The 20,686-nt window shown below is 41.9% G+C and overlaps 1 protein-coding gene across 1 annotated transcript in view; it reads right to left on the reverse strand.

Annotated features, from left to right (window-relative positions):
• The window catches only part of BBS9 (Bardet-Biedl syndrome 9), a 303,763-nt gene that overhangs the window by 239,021 nt on the left and 44,056 nt on the right, over positions 1–20,686 (reverse strand). The window contains exons 10-17 of the mRNA XM_015405741.1: positions 20,666–20,683; positions 18,885–18,943; positions 15,066–15,119; positions 11,218–11,317; positions 8,702–8,806; positions 6,504–6,518; positions 4,613–4,753; positions 3,836–3,928 (exon numbers count right to left, since the gene is read on the reverse strand). Coding sequence (XP_015261227.1) covers positions 3,836–3,928; positions 4,613–4,753; positions 6,504–6,518; positions 8,702–8,806; positions 11,218–11,317; positions 15,066–15,119; positions 18,885–18,943; positions 20,666–20,683 — 585 coding nt within the window. The remainder of the gene's footprint in view (positions 1–3,835; positions 3,929–4,612; positions 4,754–6,503; positions 6,519–8,701; positions 8,807–11,217; positions 11,318–15,065; positions 15,120–18,884; positions 18,944–20,665; positions 20,684–20,686) is intronic.

Here is a 20,686-nt window from a genome sequence, read left to right on the forward strand (position 1 = left end):
AGACTGCCTGCATATCATCCATTAATGGAAATGGGCCACTGATAGGGCTAAGTAAGGAACAATGATCATTTCTTGAAAGGGATTTATGAAAATACTATATATTCACTCATTCAATACATTTGAAATCAAAGCCGTGAGGAAAAGTGAGGAGGAGGGTGGGAATAGAAAACAACACAAAGATTTCTTTTTTAAAACGTAATGTTCTACATTTTAGATGTTTGGCCAAGTTTAAAAAAGCACTGGGGTTTAGTCCACTACTTATTAAACAATTTCATAAGATTAGTAATCCAAGATTGTATAACATTTCTATTGGCAGAATTCCCAGAAAATGCATTTCATTGATGGGACAATGACAAATTCTATTTACAGTGTACAAGGAAAATAGGCAGGTTTTATTTTAAAACATGTCCTTTTAAAATCAGAAAGCCATCTGTTAATGATAACATTCAACCTTATTTTCAGATATATTTTCCAGCATAATGACCGGATATTTTGAATACAACATTAGAGTACCATTTATCTAAAAATTAGCCTACTTAGTTTCAGTACTAACCTGATGCTAATACCTAGGTTAATACTTAGTTTCAGTATTAAGCTGGTTTCAAAGTCTTCCTAAAGTTGTATTGACTAGCAAGAAATTATTATAGGCTTTAGAAGTTTAAAATTAAATGAATGTTAAACTAATGATTTTTGATGCATTTTACCATGATAATAAAAAGAGAATAGATTCTGGAGAAGCATCTACAGTTTACAAGTGAATACTGTATACAATGCTGATTTATTAGTTGCAAAATTCTGCTGAAAACAGACATTAAATACTACAGTAACTGTTTCTGACAGCCTTACATTCTAAAGTAATGGATCTTAGAAGGGTCAAGTTTAAAATTTTGAGAAAATACTTAAAGACTTTTATCAAGAAACCTCAACAATGGGCGTTTCAATTTCAACGGGCGTTACCATGTTTCAATTTAGACTGTAGAAACTATGCTAAATTTGAGAATCATTTAAAGTTGTTAAGAATCTAATGAGAGCTCTATGAGAAGATACCAGGAGCACAAACCAGAAGCAACATGCATCCACACCTTTCATCCTTTAGTAATCAGCACTAAAGTAGATGAATGGTTACTTATTTCTCAACTTGGTCAGTGAACCCTGGGTCTTATTATTGCATGGCGTTAGACTCTTGGTTCAAAAAATGGACGAAACACCCCCACACACACACAATTTATAGAAGTGTTCTAAATTGTTGTGTGCCTGGTGGATCCTCTTTGGGGAGCTCTTTTGTTCCATTAGAATATGTAGTAAAGGAAACAAATATATAAAGCAGCTCTAACACAACATCATTAATCTGGTTACTGTCTAAATGCCACACTTGATAGCATGGATGTATACCTTCAAGCGCACTTTGGTATACGTAGTTGTCTGATTTACATTGCATCTCATTCTATTTTCATATATGTGACTCCTCCCCTTTCATTTTTAGTTGATAGTTTTTATGATTTTATTTGGTCTTAATGAAGAAATGCTGATGATTGATTTTTTTCTAGTCACTCAGTACAGCTGCCTGCATGTTTCCTATATTTCTATTTGTTATGTTCTAATTATCCATAACATCATAAGCTATGGAAGGCAGTAAAAATGGACTCTCACGATTTGTTTCAAGGGGAAAGATATTCAAGCAGAAAAAAGGAAGTCAGCAGTGTAAAAGTGTAAATTATTTATCTAGCATCAACATTTATTGCATAATCCTTACTGAGTCACAGCTAGCAAAACAGCAAAGTAGCATGGGCAGGTAGCTAAATAATTCAGGAACTTAATGAAATAATCAGTATCTAAGCCATATTGTGCCAAACACTAGAGCAAATTTCAAGTAGTAGCGTGGGAAAGCTTATGCTGAAACTACAAGTATCATACCAGATTTTTGAATAAACAAAACTAAGAAAAAAATTATTGGCTGGGGGGAAGATCACAGTGAGATGGGAAGATTAAACACTCCCAGCTAAAAGGTTATTATACACAACAGCTAGCCAAAGCCTCTGCCAGGATAATTTAAATATCTTCTCCTTCTGTGAATGAGTGGACACTGATTTCCTCCAGCTGAAATCTTGTTCACACATGTGAATCATTTCAGTTACCAATTTGGTAAAATAACTGCAATCCTAAGCAGTGTTACATCCTTCTGAGCTCACTGGCTTCATTGGACTTAGAAGAGTGTAATTGTGTTTAGAACTGCACTGTAAGAATCCAAATCACCAATTCTAATTTTAGCTCAGATGTAAAACTATGTATAAAAATTTACAAGACTTCTTGGATGTTTGTTATGGAATGTTCCACTTCAACTGTTTAATCTTTTTTGACTGTCAACTTAAATATTAAAATCACACAACACTTCAAAAATGCTCACACAACCAAACACAAACAGAAATGCGGCCTGTAAAAGTAAATTAATTGATACCGTGAGAGTCCCTAAATAACTGCTTGCCCAGATGTTTCCCATCAGAGGATCTATGTTGAAAGATATTAAGACCTTTTACAGATTAAGAACTCATGACATCAGTTCTAATAGAGGAAAGCTCACATATAATCAGATTTAGATGATTCTACAAGGCATCCCTACAAGCTAGGGGTCCTTTAGCAGATATTCCTTTGCCATTCAGAACCCTTTACTTTACAGGCAGTTTATACTGAACACTGGCAAAACTATATATGTTTTAAGATTAACTAAAATGTCAAGCACTACACTCAAGAGAGCTAGTATTTCATACTGGTTAGAGTGCTGGACCCCAGTCCAACACTTGGAGACCAGGTTTAAATTCCTACGCAGCCATGAAGCTCAATGGATGATCATGAACCAATCCCTCTCTCTCAGCCTGACCTACCACAGGGTTGCCATGGGGATAAAACAGGAAATGGAAAAACAATGTTACCCTGTGTTCCTTGGGGAAAGGGAAAGATAAAAAATCAAGAGACAGAACCAGCATTCAACGTAAGTCTGACAGAAAAGGTTTGAGAGGACCATGCAACTTCTTCTACAAGTTTAAACAGCTGTAGGACTGTGTTTCTCATGAAGAAACTCCCAAGAAACATGGCAAATGAATTCTGAAGGCAACAGGATTTTCAGAAACAGATGGTGTTTTGGCCATAGAGGTTTTCTCGGCCAAAGAAAGAAAGTCCTAAACACCAGTGAGCATACCAAAATATATCTAAAACCAGATCTTACTGGCACAAAACGCAACAGCCTAATTGCGTTGTGTCACTGCAATCACATTAACTCAGTTTTATGCCACCTATACTAACTTCCAATTTGTTCCCAGGCCAAATATAAGGTACTGTTTTTTACCTTTAAAGCCCTGAATGACTTGGGCCCCAAGTACCTAAAGGATTATTTTTACCTTACCAACCTGCAAACTTGAGATCTGCACAAGATCTTTAGGGATTCAGCTTTAATGGAAGTTTGGTTGGCTGCTACCTTTTTCTGCCTCTGTCCCCCTTATGGAATACCCTCTCCCAGGAGTGGAGAGTGACCACTTCCTGGAGAGTCTTACAGGCTGAACTGAGGACCTCCCTGCTCTGGAGAACCTTTAATTTAGCTTCAGGGGGATGCAAAGTGGTCTAGATTATATTGTTGCTGGAAGGGGAGCAGTGAAAGAACAGTCCACTGCTCAGTTAGGACACACTCAATTCAACATCAGCAGACTTCCCTATCAATTGAATGGTACATGTAGTTTAGGAATAGCTCCTGAAGAATTTAGCACAAGTCCCAATTGCTACCAAAGTGACAGTGGTGTCACAGAAAGACTACCATGTGAAAACCTCATCTATACCTTGTACTCACGTGATGTTTTTGAAGCTAGTAACGTGATTTTGGAGCCCGCTAGTAATTGAAATCCTATAGCATTTGGTTGATCGTCATCAGTCTGATCAAAGTCTTTAAGAAAATAAACAAAACACACAATTTATCTATCCTGTTTCATAAATATAAATACTAGATAAAGAGAATGTTTAAGATCAACAGTAGACTTTCTGTATGGGATTGCACACCCACAATGTTTGTTTTAAGAGTATATATTTGTCCCAGATGGTTCTTTGTATAATTAATTATTAGACTTAAATATACATATGTCCCTTGTTTAATCTTTATATCTAATTCTGAGCAAGACCCCCCGTGTAGTTTTTTTTTAAAATCTGCACAACAGAGCTATGTACAGATAAGAATGACAGGTTTCTGTTTTTGTTTGCTTGTTTTACACAAGTTTTGGAGGAAACCATTTTGTGAGCGCCCCTCCCCAGTGGCCAGGTTGAGGTTATTTAAGCCACTAGGATCCTGCTTCCTAGCTCATCTCCCCTGCCCCAGTTGTTATGATATTTTTGCCATTTGTAAACATGGTTTTAAACTGTGCTACAGCTCATTTCCCCCCCTACCCATCTACAGATGACTCAGGCCCTACACCTGCCCAAAGACAGTGCAGCTCCGGAAACAGTTTTAATGTAACCATTATTGGCATGTTTTAACATAACCACTATTGGCATGTAGGTATCTTTCATTTAGTCATTTTTCATAAATCTCCCATTACTAGCACAGGATACAAATTACCATTATCTGAACTCCTACCTGGGAAAAGAGTAAAAAGACTAACTGAAGGTTTGTTGGTATCAATGGTTAACTTCTGGGTCCCCGTTTTTGAAGGCTGAGCTGGAAAGCAAACTAATTTCAAGGGGAATCGAAATTTGCACTGGACAACTCTTGGTATGCCTGAAAAAAAAGATGCATACGTATATAGAATTTTATATTTATATAACACACACAACTATTGACATTAAAACATACTGTGGTTTAAGCATAAAGATTTTATTGTGGAAAGCTCACTAAAGTGAGAAGCTAGGATGATACAGATGCAAATCTGTGACTAATTTGACCTCAGAATTCCCAATTTTAAAACAATTTTTCTATTAAAGAAGGAAGCAAGATTATAATGGAACAAAAAAAGATATAATTTTTTGCAAAAAGCATGACTGTGAAGTAACAGCTTTTCAACATCTATATATAGTGATAATTTGGATCTAACATGTAGACAAGGCAGAGAAACTATGCCCGGGAGGAGGGACCTCCTGTCAAGCTCCCAGATGTGAAGAAAGCCTAGGAGAAGAAGCTCAACTAGAACTTGATAAAGGAAACTTATGAGAAAAATGCTAAGAAAACAGCCTGGAGAAATGACACAGAGCTCTTTCCCAAAACAGCAAGATTTGACTGAAGGAACCCTTATTGATGTAGAACAGAAAAATACCACCAGAAATTGAGCAAGTATCAGGATTGAATCCATGAGAAGAAGTTTACCAAGAAAGAACTGCCTTTTCTCTGCTTGAGACAAAAAAAAAGAAGTACAACCAAGGGACACAAAAGATTCCTTTGGCAAGCCTAAATCTCCAGGCACCAATTAACCCCTCAGGGTTTAAGTACTCTCTGGCACACTCAACAGACAAGAGCATGTTGCTGCCCCTCTAAATGGGCCAGGATATCTTCCAGAACAGCCAAACTGGAAGAGGAGTAAGCCTGAATTATATCCTTAGTCATCTGCCTACCAGTTTTCTTCTCACATTGACACAGAGAGAACTTCATATTTCTGTATTATACCTCTGAGGATGCCAGTCACAGCTACTGGCGAAACGTCAGGTACTACAATGTCAAGACCATGGCCATACAGCCCGGAAAATCTAGCGCAACTAATAGTTTTGTCTCATTGCATCCTGCCTCTGTTATACAGGCAGGGCTGAACAGGCCTTCATGACTTGGGAGGGTTGCTTGGAAAGCCTTAAGGAATCAGAAGCCTGATCCCTGCTATGGCAGCAGGGAGCTTGTCAGGGCCCAGTGCTGGGTTTTGGCAGGAGATACGTCCTTGATAGTGACACTATCTCTAATGAGACCTCCTTCTAACAGAAGAGCTTTGTGTCTTCCATCCACAAGTGAGAGAAGAACCCAGACAATGGGAAGATTCCTGTCTGCTGATCTTAGCCTGCCTGTGATCTAGTGAAGGTCTTATTCCCCTAATGAAGTCAAGGTAAACCATCTTCCCGTCTAGGGATGGAGATGAGAGAAACCCAGAATCACTTGACTGGTCCTGAGGATGACTCAGAAAGGGGTTGAGCATGCTCTCCAAGATGGCTCTTGCCCCTGAATAGCCAGCATCCCAAGCCCTCTGATGCACTTCCTTCTTCCTCTACCCCATTTGACACTGTTATGGCTCACTCTAATGCGGTAACCCTGAAGGAGGGAATATTTAGCAAAAACTGGCCCAAATATCAGTGAGAGCACTGAAGGAATTATATGCCTTGGTCACTGCACTCTCAAATCCTGGCCTAAGGCAGTAGTGCTCTGTCACTATACATACTCAAAGCAGCTTTACAATCACTTGTAAAGGGCATACCAGCAGTTCATTTCTATACTTGCTTAATCAAAACGAATACTCTGTTTTTTTTTATTTTGGTTCAACGTATTGCTCACCTACCTTCTGGGTTGAGATCTACCATACAATCAGTGAAAGCAAACGGAAAGCGGGGGTGGGGGGTGGGGGAGAAACAGATAACTAAAAGTAAATAAAGACCTAACCATTAATTATGTGAGAGATGCTTAAGTTTTTAAAGAAAGAAATGGGTTTCATTTCCATCTAGGAAAACAGATCAGAAAAAGGAAATTGTATGAAAAGCCACAAGGCAGTTACAGAAGAGGAGTGACTGTGGAACAACAGTCAAAGGGACAGTTTATCCACAGCTTATTAAATAGACTAGAATTTCAGTTTTTCAAAACATTACTTTCTCTGATTTTGGTTCAGTTTACAGCTAACTGGGCTACCAGACAACATTTTCACTTCTGAAAGCATCTCAATTCTATTTACTATTTCATAGGACCAAATCTACTTGTATACTTGAGGGGGTTTGCTTTTGCACCTTGCTTTTAAGTCTGATAAAGTGTCTCCTCACTAAAGAAAAACAGTTTTGACATCAATCATGCATATCAGTGAAAACAATTGATTTGTCAGCATGATATATCAGAATCACGCCTGTCAAAGTACAGTCTAAATTCTGGATGAATGAGCCGACAATTTTTTTCTGATGCTTTTTTCACAAAATGTGCTAAGTGCTACTGAACAAGCCCAAAAGAGTACTTGATGAGGGAATATTCAAAACTCCATAGCTTGCTTCCACAGTGAAGATTCTCTGCATCATTTTCATTGCTACTGCAATGAGAACCTATGATTCGCTTCTTACACTATGAACCTTGTGGTCTGTTGAAATTGCTGAAATCAGGTTCCACTCACACAGCCGGCAAACTGAAGTCGAAGGAAACTCATCTTCCAAGTATCTAGAATGGGAGTCTTTGCAAAGGCTGTTTGGAAAATGTTATGACTATGTGGACTCCTCCTATCAAGTTACACTGACTACATGGACTTTATGTCTTATCTTTAAAGGAGGAAATATTGCATCTTATGCCTTATTACAGTATGCATTAATGTTGTTGTTGTGACACCACCAACTTTATAATTGTTTAATATATTGTTTTGGCAATCTTTGTGTTTTCTACTAGTGGACTTTGTATATTTGGGGCTGCAAATCCAAAGGCATGCACACTGATGACAGAGGTTTTTGCAGACTTCCCTCCATCTTTTTCCAACTTTTCCCTTCTACATATGCTCCACAGTAACTGCATTGGTTCTCAAGGGCATTGCTATCACGGCAGCCCTGACAACTTGCTGCCCCCTTTTACTTTGCCCTTTTCTTTATGAAGGTGCTTTCGTGGTTCTACTAAAATTTAAAATAAATGGCAAAAGAGGTGAAAAAGGAGGAGACAGGGCAGAGCCACCTTAAATCCTCCCTGGCTCTGCCCTTCCACCAAAACATCCAGATGCCGACCTCCGGCGTCACCCCCTGTTTCCTCCTCCTTATGGGGAGGCAAAGCAGCTGCCACCCACAACTGCCTTCTAGGCTTCAGTGGCGGAGAGGAGTCAAAATAGTTTTATCAAAGCACTGTAGCAGTGAACAAGGGTTGTTGGTGTTTTGTTTTTTTTAAAAAAAAAGAATCTCCAGTGGCTTGGCAAAAAAATTAATGCTGGAAAAAGTTGCTGATGTGGGGCAGAACCTATGTGGGGGAGGAAGTCAAAACATCTGGACTGCATTCTTCTCAAAAAGCTTGGAGTAAAGCAAGTCTGAGAAAGCCCTATTTAGGACAGAGAAAACCTGGAAACAGGATGATTACAACACATCATGTGGAAGCTCCCCTCAAAATACTCCAGCTTGGAAGCCAAAGCAAAGAAAAAAAATGTGCATAGTCATCTTAGTCTGGTAGTTTTGTGTAGGGCAGGATCAAAACATTGATCATCACATGTCTTGACAGCATTACTAGCTACAAAAGTAAGAGTAAAGGTGGTGAAAAATTAATTCCTAATGCTTTTCTTCAGCATTGTCATAAGTTAAGGAATTGTATGAGGCAATGAGCCTACAGGAAGGAGCGGTATAGAAGTCGAATATATATCTATATTATATATATATAATAAATATAAAGCAGATGCTGTTTCAAACACACTTAGAGAAATCGTGTTAAACAAGGAAGTACCTTGAAACTAAAAGTCAGCAAGAACAACTAAGAACCTAACCAGTTTTAAAGTGCAAATTGCTCCCTAGCACCAATTTGCTTATTCACACTACTTACCTGTTGGTGTGCTGTATGAAGCTAAAGCACTACCTTCCAGATCTGCTGGTGGGCAGTTCCCCTTTAAAAAGCCAGCAAGTACAACTGTTTTAGATTTAGCTGTTCCTGTAAATAAAAACATAGATACAGGAAAAAAAGATATTGGGAAATACTTTGGTAAGCATTATACCAAAGAGACATTGTCAAGGTTTGTTTTCAAGAAAATGTGAAAGGTATGCTCAACCTAACATTGCACCAGCAAATGCAATGGTTCCTTAAATTTAATAGATAACAATGAAATTTTTTTATGTGTACCCACTGATAAACATTCTGATTCCCACAAAAGTGGTAACACACCATCAGTTCTGTAAGCCACTTAAAAGAAGCAGTTCTGCCTGTCCCAGTATATGAGACTTCCAGGCTCTTAAAGCCAATAAATTGCAAACATCAGTATAGTCCCATTGCCACATCAGGTGAACATGAGATTTGAGATATATATATATTTGCTACCCAGGACTCCCATTTCTGGTTCCATAGACAAAAGGTCTATGGCAAAACAGCATGACACCACCAGAAATAAAGAGCACAACTGAAACAAGTAAGAGGGGAATATCAGTGGCACATCTTGAGGCAATTTCTGAATGTTCTCTATCGTGTAATTTGCCAAGCAACTGCTTCTTTTATTTATTAATTAAATTTATATCCCACCCTCCCCAAATGGGCTCAGGGCAGATAACATCAAAACATAACAATATAACAATAAAAGTCAATTGACACAATTACTCTAAAAACATTTAAAATATTAAAGCCAGAAAACAATTAGAGTTAATGATATTAAGTTCCATCCACGTAACTCCAAACTCCACATAGGGTAGATGGTCCCCTATGGCAGTCTCTATATAGGCTCTGTACAGGGAGGCCAACTAACTGGGTGTCCACCTCCTCAACTGAAAGCCTGGTGGAACAAACAACTCTGTTTTACAGGCCCTGTGGAACTGTAATGGGTTCTGCAAGGCCCTGATCTCAAGTGGGAGCATGTTCCACCATGTAGGGGCCAAGACAGAAAAGGCCCTGACCTAGTTGAGGCTAAATGGATATCCTTAGGGCCAGGGACAACCAGTAGATGTTCATCAGCAGAGCGTAAGGCTCTCCAGGGTGTATATGGGGAGAGGCGGTCCCTTAGATATGCTTACATTTCTGCATCTAAAGAAAAAAAAATTCTACACTGATACTACTGTGACACGTACTCCAAATCTCCTGTTCAAAGAGCTGCCCCCCCCAGCCACCCCAAACTCACCACAGAAGCACCTGGTTGCTCTCCTAGCCAAGTGACAGGCCAGCAACATTCCACTCCAAATTAAGGGCCCAAACGGCTGTCCTGAGTTAGTGGTAGCTGCTGTGCAGTCATGCTGGCCAGACCTGACAGTGCCAGCTGGTATGCTTGGCCCTACTCCCAGTTCCCTGCTAGTACTGATGCCCTGGCAGAAGATGCAGCTGCCGCTAGCTGGGCCTCATTGCCTGAACAGGGGGATAGTGCTTTCTCTGTAATGACAGCAGGGTCTCGTCCCCCTTGAGATTCCCATAAGAACATAAGAGAAGCCAATGTTGGATCAGGCCAATGGCTCATCTAGTTCAACACTCTGTCACACAGTGGCCAAAAGTACCAGGTGCCATCAGGAGGTCCAGCAGTGGGGCCAGGACACTAGAAGCCCTCCCACTGTTGCCCCCCCCAAGCACCAAGAATACAGAGCATCACTTGCCCTCCCAGGTGGAGCCATTACTTGTTGAGAAGCCAGAGGCCGACTCAGACACTGCATGGCTCTCAACAGTGTTTTAAAAAGGGCTCAGACAGCCTAGGAAGAGGTGGGTGACTGAGCAGTCTCAGAGAACTAAGAGGCACCAGTCAGGAACAGAGGAAGGGGGACCCTCCAGGGTGCTTTTAATCCTCTTTTCGGTAGCTCTGCCCATGCTGAGGCTGTCCCATTAGAGGGAGTAAAATGCTGGAGGATGCCACCACTCCAAAGAGGGCCCGTGGCTCATCACATCCACTCACCTACATGAAATCTGTACACAGCACATAGTCTAGCCCAATCTCATTAGATCTTGGAAGCTAAGCAGGGTCACACAATGCTTCCTCTAAGCTGTGGAGTCTTGTGAGCAAAAATTCTACTTTGTGAGCTACTGGCATTAAAGTTGTGAACGAGCGATTTGGCTACTACATAAATTAGTTTGCTCTAGAGTCATCCTTCCTGAGCTAAGACAAAAATCTGTGAACCGGAGGCCCTGAGTCCTCTATTGAGAGTGTGCAGGTTATAAATTGAATAAATAAATAAAGCACACATTTGTTTTTATTTTCACTACCACTTCTGCCAGATTGTAAGAAAGATTAGTACAACTCAGTTGGGAGCATACTGAGTTAATAATGATTTAGAAAAGGTACCACGTTACTAATCTTAATTCTGTTGTAGATGGCACCAACAGTTTATTAGACAACATATTTGGAAAACAAAGGATCATAATCTAAAACAAGAGTATACCTAATTCCAAGATGAACTTGTCATGGGTCAATGCTAAAGGCGGCTGTACACATACTGATAATTTTGTTTTCAGTGGTGTCAGTCTGCTCTCCAGTGTGATCTGTTGGAGGCAAAGTTTAGAAGGTCATCAGAAAATAGCACCAAAGGAATTTCAACATAATGCAATTCAAAACATAAAATGTAGCTTACAACTTCAAAAATGTGATTAGGGCTGCGGTCACACGGAGTATTAGCCACGCTACAAAGACGGAAGATAGGCGGATTTTCTGGCCGTGATCATACCGCAGCATCTGGGAAGCGTAGAGCTAACATGGAGAACCCGAGGCTTCCCTCCGAAAATGCGCTATAAAAAACTAGTACCTCCGAGGTACTAGTTTCTGAAAACCTCGGGGCAAGGGCGGGCATCTGATCACATTTCCGGTGGGTAACACGAGGCATCCGGCACCCGCCTTTCCCCCTAATCACAGACCTAGCGCTCTGATCCTTGTGCATCCTTGCTACTGACACACGAGTAAAAGAGAAAACATATGCTGACAAGTAAAGTCGGATGCCGCATGGAATACAAAACCCTCCCCCCACCAAGTCTCTGAGAGGCGGCGGGGCGATCGCCAGGAGTCCTGCCCGTGCCAAGAGGCATCACCACCAGGAGACCCCCGGGGATCTGCCTCAAATGAAGCCCCGGCGGTGGACTCACGAAGGAAAAGACCCACCCAGCGCACCGTACAGACTTGTATCCGCGGTAGGAAAACTCCACGTGCCCCTGAACGACGGCCTCCAAGAGAGTGCATGTGCGGTCGTGAGACCTGAGGGAGGAGAGTGTGGGGGTTGCCAGGAGGCGGGGCTTCCTCCCGCAATACCGGTGCGCATGCCGAAGGCGATCCCCCACGAAACACACACCAAGAATGCCCGCAAAAGAGCCCCCCCGGCACGTCATGGCATTCCACAGAGAATGTGTGCGACCACCCAAAGCAGTCCCCCCCCCGTAGCTTCTTTTGCGCGCCGCAGGGGTGAGGTATGATCGGCCCCTCCCCCCCCCCAACCACAGGACATCGGTGGGAGGTGTGATCCGGTTGCCGTGGGGTAGTTCGCTCCGGGGCAAACAGCCACGCCTCCCCCCCGCGTTTTCCGACCAGTGTGACCAGGGCCTAGGTTTATTATAAGTCATCCCTTTTCCAAGCATAGTTAATTAAAGGCAAGGGGTTCACCTAAAGCTCTTGTTTTTCTTAACTCAGGAGTAGAGATAAGTACGAACTGGGGAAATGGAGGATCATAGTGGTTCGTGAACCTCCACAAACTTTTCCATTTGATGAACTGGTTTGGGTTCTTGAGGTTCCTACAGCTTCCAAGAGAGGAGAAGCGAAAGGGATTGCTGAACTGGCTTGCATCTAAGAAATGCAAGCCAGTTCAGGGATGCCTTTGACTCCACCCCCTGCAGAAGTGGGGCGGAGCAAAAGGGATAGCTGGATTGGCTTGCATCTATTAGTTCAGTGATGCCTTTGGCTCCCCCCCACAGAAGCCGCAGTGGCTCTCACAAGTCAACTCAGGAGGCAAGGCAACTCTGTCAGATGCAATACCTTTCACACACACACACCCTGCAGAAGCCGCAGCAGCTCTCACAAGATTTGTGAGTTGTACCACCAGAGGTTTTGCAGCATGGCTTTAAAGGGTTCCTGACCATTGCCTTGGGCGCCAGCATGTCTGGCCCACGAACCCTCCTACAAACTAAACTACCCATGGCAAAACCCATGATGGTTTGTGGGGGTTCGTGAACCAAGGGATGGCACGAACTGGGTTTGCAAACCACAAACTGAGCTCTGGTCCATGATGAATTTCAGTTCATAATGTGGTTTGTGCCCATCCCTACTCAGTAGCGAGCTCATGAAATTAACTGAAGAGGGGGACAAGGTTAAGAATATGACTGTATATTGGCAATTCCATTTTGTGTGTTCTCCAGATAACATAATGATTCCTTTTAAAACACCATACTTACCAATAATGTACACAGCAGTGAATCACAAGCATTTTCTCATTCCAAAAGACAATTCTGCAACCATCATCCAGCCCTGTAACTGACCTAGATAGCCCAGGCTAGCCCAGTCTCATCAGGTCTTGGAAGCTAAGCAGAGTTGGCTCTGGGTAGTATTTGGATGGGAGACCTTCAAGGAACACCACAGTGTGTTTTATGCTAACTACACAGAGGCAGCAATGGCAAACCACCTCTGAATGTCTCTTGCCTTGAAAGCCCCACAGGGTCGACGTAAGTCAGCTGTGACTTGATGGCACTTTCCTTCACCATGCGGCTTTTTATGGAATTCTGCCCAGTAAATGTTTTGGGGAGTCGTATTTGAATCAGTTCTCAATTGTTACGCATTCATCTTTGAATGTTTCATTTATGCACCTTACACTAAATGCTTTGTTAAAGTAGTAATTAACATTGTTAAAGTAGTAATTAACATTGTTAATTTCAATTGTATGCATTTGAATATATTTATAATTTTCTATCAGTGGGTTCAAGGTGTTTTTATTGTACGTCTTTTTCATCTGTATGTTGCCCCCTTTTGAAATTTTGTTTTTCTTTTGAACAACAGATAGAGGCTTTGGTCTCAGTGCCCTGATTGTTGGCGTCCAAGGCAATTGGTTGATCTCTGTTGTGATACGGGATGCTGGACTAGACAGACCACTGGTTTGATCCAGCAGGGGTCTTACATATACTCTCCTTATCGTTCCAGTCTCATCTTCTGTACTCAGATTCAATTACTAATTCTCTATTTAGAGTAAACCACGTGTTACCATTAGGTCTATCTGAACCAGCAAATTTTTTGTGCTTGGTCTCCAAATCAGCTCCAATCTGCGATTCGCACTACTGGTTTCCAGGGCAAGTATGATCCATAGTTCATTGATTCAGATGTAGCAGCAAAGTCTGATCTAGATTAAACAAACACTAAGTGCCAAACGATACAATATGTTCCCTCACTTGTTTATACTTGTTTTCTCATGTTCCCTTCCACCACACAACAGCTGTGGGGAACTCCTCCTAAAAGAGAGAGAGAGCTCAAATAGAGCTCCTCCCTCCCCCAGCAGTTTTCTCACACAAAAAAACCTGCTCTATCTGTGCACATGGAGCAGCAAAACAGGTGAAATAACACCCCCAACCGAGCATGGTTTTCATGTGAAAAAACCACGGGGGGGGGGGGCGCAGGAGCCCTTCCTTACCCTGTGGTACAGTTCCAAGCCTGTTTGAGCGCTCTCTCTCTTTTAAAAAGAAGCAGTTCCCCACAGAACACAGGAAGACAAGTGTACAAAGTAAAATATATTTTGTAGTTTAGCTCCAAGTGCCCTTGGACAAAAGTGAAAGAGGGCCTGAGAAGCAGGTTGCATGTAACTTGAGACTGAATCATGTAACACCAAGCTACCTGTGAACCAATTTTACCAGATGAGGTATGAGGGCAGACAGCATTTTCCTAGAACGGCTCACCTCATACTTAGAGAAATTCTAATTTAAGACCTTTAAAGGATACTACAGTTAAAACAGATTTTACAATCCCTATGGCTCTAGAAGATATCTCTCCTCTGAATTCTGCCCATGATGTTTACACATAATTGTTATTTGTCAGTTCTTTGTCAATGCGGATTACCTTATAACTTAAATATTAATCGCTTTAGAAAATTATCTAGGAAAGCACTCTCCCCCTGCACCTCCTCCCAACATTTAAGAAAATGTGTCAGTATTAGATATAGCTAACTTGTACTCACATAATTTGTCAAATGGATGAGACAACTATGTCAAAACTGCTGGTACCCTTTGAGTCTTATACTGTGAGTCTTATAGTCTGAACAAGGAACAATACCTTTACTGTCACTGAAGGAACCACTTCTGCTTTTACTTCACTGTCAACGGCTTTCTGTGAAAAAGAAAACAAATGGAAACAGAGCAAACTCAGTATTATACAAGAGTAAAAACAACGTTGTCAGCTTGGCAGGGGCGCACAGATAACTCCCACCACCACCTGCTTTGCCTAGTTAGTATGGGGGCAGTTACTATTCCTGTACTCCCCTCTAGCCTCTAGCTTTGCCAGGTCAATGGGGGGGAGCAATGTCTCCTGCACCCCTGCAGCTTTGCCAGCACGGTTGTGTGCTTGGGGGTGCAATGATGACTCGTCCTCACCCCACTAACTGCCTCTTTGCCAACTGGGGGGGGAGGGACCAACAAGTTCTCTGTTCTTCCACTCTCCTACTCACACAGTGGTAGGGAATGCAGCAGTGACCCCAAGCCCAGCGCAGCTCCCGGGCTTCACTGCCAGCATATCTGGACCTGGCATGCCTCTTGCAGGCCTCTGCCAGCATGTCTGAGTCTGGTGCAGCTCTCACAGGCCGCTGCAGTGCGTTCAGGCTCGGTGCAGATCTCGCAGGCTGCTGCCAGTGCAGCTCTCACAGGCCACTGCATCCAGCACGGCTCTCACAGGCTGCTGTGTCTGGTCCCAGAGTAGCTCTTGCAGGCTGCCAAGGCCAGGCCTGTTGAGGATCTGGGCAGTTGCTGCCACCTCTGAAGGTGGACCCAGAGCAGCTTTAACAGGTCGCCACCACAGAAGGCAGGCTCAGAGTAGCTCTGGGAGGCTGATGCAACCACCAAGGGCGCACCCAGAGTGGCTTTCTCAGGCTGCTGCCATCGAGGGCAGGCTCAAAGAGGCCTTTGGAGGCCACCACTGCAGAAAGGAGGTAATTCCATTGTCTGCGCATGTGCACAGTGGGATAGTTGGGAAGAATTTGATCTCTTCCTTTAATTTTTTTTACAGGTAACAGATTTTTCTGCAAACTAGGTTTCTCCAAGTTTGCAGGAAAATGTAATTTCTCTCAGTGTGGGCCTGATCTGCGGATATAAGTATCCACAGATCTGTCCACACTTGAGAAATAGATACGTAGATATACAAAATGCAATAATGAAACAGGACATTAAACAGCTCATTTTATTCACAGACGTTATTCCAGGCAATTTAGATCTTTTTCACAATGGTATTATGAAAACCTACTGGGACTGATTTGTTGTCATCAAGAGAATTAGCCCTGCAAAAGGCATACAATTGGTCCACCGCATCCAATAACAACTTTTAGACTAAGATGCGGAAAAGGAAAGAATGCAGAAAATGCATTATTCACAGCAAACCATGATTTTTCACTACATGAACAGGGGGATTCCTGGACCTGAGAACTTCTTCCTCTCCTTGCCTCCGGCCAACTAATTAAAGATTCCTGGTTTTATGGAAAGCCATTGCTTACAATTACATCTGAATAGGAAGATTATGGTTTACACTTCCTCTGGGAGCCAGGATTACAATGACAATGAACTAGGGTTTGAAACTGTAATTGACATAATGGACAGCTATGGTTTGTAGTTAAACGTGAACATAGTTAATTATCTGATTGGAAGGAAGGAGAGGGAAGTGAAAAAGCTCAAAGAGCCTCCAGGGATATTCACATAAACTAGAGTTTGCCATTATGCCAGAATCAATGGCTCATGTCAGATAGCATGCCAAACTATGATTAATGAAGCATAACTATGGTTTGGCATAGTATGTGCATTGGTAAACCATAGTTATGTCCAATACTGATCCTCCTAAGGTTGCCACACCATGGGGATAGATATATGTATATGCTTAAGAGGCTGACTACTGAGAGAACAGAAAAGAAACCTGTTGTATATTAGGGGTCTGAACTACGATTTGGCATGATGTTGAATTGACAACTCGGATAAAGCTGTGGTGAATCAACACTTGACTGACAGTTCTTGGTAGGAACAGGAAACTGGGCTGAGCTTCTGGGGCAGACAGCAGATGGTAGCAAATAAACTTGTGTTGGGTGGTGTGTTAGTATAGTTTACTATAGGGAGCCAGTTTCTTTTGACTGTGGTTTGGGCTGTCATCATTCATCAGCTGAGAAGCCTGCCAACAATATCAATGAAGTGCAGTCATAAGCAAAATAAGATCCTACTCAGGCTCCCATAGTTGTGCAAAATACACAGCACTGTATTAGGAAAAGTTAAGATTTTACTGACAAAAATGACTAAATTCCCTCTGGACCCAAACCTTCCAGTAAGGAATTATCATCACATAGCATAGCAATACCAAGGCAGAACTAAGCTATGCACTCTAGATTTAATGGGCCAAACATGTAATAGAATTAGAGCAAAACACATGCAATGGAGCTGTATGTTGGCTCCATTAAGCAGATATTGGCAGTGTTTGCCTAGGATCAAATAAATATACTATGAGGAAGTGCTACAATATTCTTGCATAATTAAGCCCAGTCATGGAGAAAATATTCAATGATATAGTATGAAGAGTTGTACAATATGAAGAGTTGTACAGATCTTTATGATTGGCAGTTCCAACACAAATGCTGCATGTTTAGGTGTTTATCTTCAATGTTACAAACAATTCCACTTTAAAAATATTCTACACATAACTTCATACAGTAATATATTTTTATGCTGTTTCTATAAATACTGTAGAGAGGGAATGTGCTTTCACTCAAAAAATCCCCATACCTGGAGTATGACTGCACATTTTAAATGATTACAATATAGTTAGCGACAATGTGTTTTCTTGCTTATGTCCCTCATATTTTCATATGTTAAATCAACCTGTGATTGGCTTATCACATGGCAATCGTTACATTAAGTGTTCCTCTGAATTCTCCCTAATGTTGCTTTATCGGAATACACTACACCCTAGAGTACCTCTAAACATAATGTATAACAAGTGGAGACCCACAAGACTTGTGGATGAAATGCCACCTGCCTCCTATGGCAGCCAACCTGCCCACCACATGTGGGAGGAGCAGAGGCTCCTACTCCCTCACCTGCCTCCAGCACCACTGCCATTCCAGTGGCTGAGAGGGGCGGGCAGAACATCTGGCACCTCTTCCACTGCCCGCCTCCAGCATCGTGGCCTTGGTAGCTAGGAGGGTAGCAATAACTTTCACTCCTGTCCCCCTGTCCACCTCCAGTGTTGCACCCTCAGTGGCTAATGGGGACAAGGCAGCAGCTTCCACTCCTTTGCCCCCACCCTCTTTCTCCTGGCATGCCTGCTGGGACTGGGAAAACAGTTGTCTGCAGTTGCATTATCTGCAGATGCAGCCATATTGACTATCAGATATTCTGGTATATTTTAAATAACTTTCAAATCTATTTAAGACTAACCACTGCAAAACATACACATTACAGAATAAGAAACACTTCTACTTAGAAGTCTGCTTCACTGAGTTAAATGGGAATTTCTCCCTAATAACTAGACATAAGATTATAGCATTTAGAGAAAACGAATGGCCCAGTTTACAATAGCTGATGTATTTAAATGAATGTAATTATGAACAACTTATATGGGTCTGGAATCAGAGAAGAGCATAACTAGACATGCATGCCAAGGATGATTTTGGCTTTATATTTCTCAAATAGTCCCACAAACCACTGCTGAAACAAAACAGTTTTTTAGTGTGGCACGGGGCCTACTATTCAAAGTCAAATAGCTCTCTAGATATGCCTTAGTGATACCTACATCAGGTCTTCAGACACCAGCCAGATTTATGTCTACTGTCTGTTACTTTAACGCAAAATACATACATGCTGATTTGAAAGTATGCGCATTTCTAAAAATATTTATAGGCTTACGTACAGATACTGAATCGAGAGCATGCAGGACCACCACAGAAAGTGCCAACTCTTCCTTTTTTCCTGATCTGAGCAAAACATCTGCGAGAAAAAACAGATTATTAGCAAGCCTTATATGGTATGGAGGCTTAAGAGGAAGGGAGCTCCAAGTTAGGATCAGGCTCCAAGTTTTTGAAATGCAGGGGTCTAGTAGGGAAATTGTTGTCTACCATGAAGTGGGGCCACAGCTCAGTGGCAGAGCTCCTGCTTTGCATGAAGAAAGTCCCTGGTCCAATCGCCAGCATCTCTAATCAAAAGGATTAGAAAGGAAATGATCTGCCTGGGAGCCACTGCCTGTCAGAGCAGACAATGTTGATCTTGATAAGATAAGTGATCTGAGTCAGTAGAATATGGGTCTGTATAATAGTAACAGTCCAATCTTTTCAGCCAGATCTTTCTTTCACTCCTATCTGAAAAGAGGAATTGCTGCCGAGTTCCTTCCCCAAACATGCCCACACTTCAGCAGTTCATCCAAGACTTGTAACATCCATGGTTCAGTACTGGTACACTGTAGATATCTGACTAAATCCAATGGAAGTGCTTGCAGAAGAAGCTGGCGGAGCAGATCTTTTCCCCATCCCAAGCAACCTGGCAGTTTGTTCTGATAAACTTCTCTGAGGGCCAGGTGAGCCTTGCAAACAAGATGCACCATGGCACAGGGTGCTGCAGTAACCCAGAGGGAATTAAATAATATCACCTCCTCCACAGATGTAATGCACCAGTGGAAGAGGAAGGAGGGAGCATTTGGAATCCTTCCATGGAATGTGCATTTGTATTTGCATCCAAGTGTGTGTTTGTAAGTGTGCATTTCAATGGAAGTACTGCAGTTGTATAAAACAGTTTCAGAACTTGGATGTACATCCAATTTAGTTGGACCTGTAGTTCCCAAGTGAAAAAAAGGTATGCAGGCAGAAGACTGCTTCCTCATATGAATCTCTTTAGTTGGATCAGGTGAAGAGTGTAGAGGAAAAGTAAAAAGGAAGAGTTTCTACTTTGTATCCCACTACTCTTCTTTGGGTATAATATAATCAACAAAAAAGCAGAAACAAAGTTTATAAACTATGAAAGATCTGTATTAAACTGTAAATTTGTAGACAGCTGCCAAAATAGCTATAGCATAAAACTGGTATAATGCATTACTACCTAGAATAACATAACGAATTTTTAGAATCTGGCCCGTAGCCAAAATGTCTCAACAAAATCTTTTGGACTCAAAGAAGACAGAATACTGTGGAATTCATGAAATATTGGTGCCCATTTATCAACTTATGAAGTGAACATACCAAATTGATATTAATATTAATTTTTCAGTATTATAGATTTACTAGGAAAAAGGCCCATTGTGGAAATAAATACAACATCCTCTAAAAAGAGGCTCTGGTTGTTGTGCCCCGGCCTTGGACACTCAGTGTCAATTTGCTGTGGCAACCTCAGTAGGGTATAATGACACTGAGTCCACCATTTTCTCCAGATGAACTGATCTCTGCTACCTAAAGAACAGTTGTAATTTTGAGTGATCTCCAGTCCTCACCTGGAGATTGGCAACAATGGTTCCCCAGAAGGGAATGGTTGGTTTGGAGGGTGGAGTCTATGGCTTTGTACCTGTCCGAGGTCCCACGCCTCCTGAAACCTCACCCTCTCCAGGCTCCATCCCTCACCTCCAGGAATTTCCCACCTGGAGTTGGCAACACTATCTCCTTCCCAGCCAATCATCAACCTACCTTTATTTCCCCCTCACTCTTCAGCTTTCCATCCCCCACACACCTG

The sequence above is a fragment of the Gekko japonicus genome, unplaced genomic scaffold, assembly GCF_001447785.1.
Source record: "Gekko japonicus isolate JY-2015 unplaced genomic scaffold, Gekko_japonicus_V1.1 scaffold58, whole genome shotgun sequence".
NCBI classification, from domain to species: Eukaryota; Metazoa; Chordata; class Lepidosauria; order Squamata; family Gekkonidae; genus Gekko; species Gekko japonicus.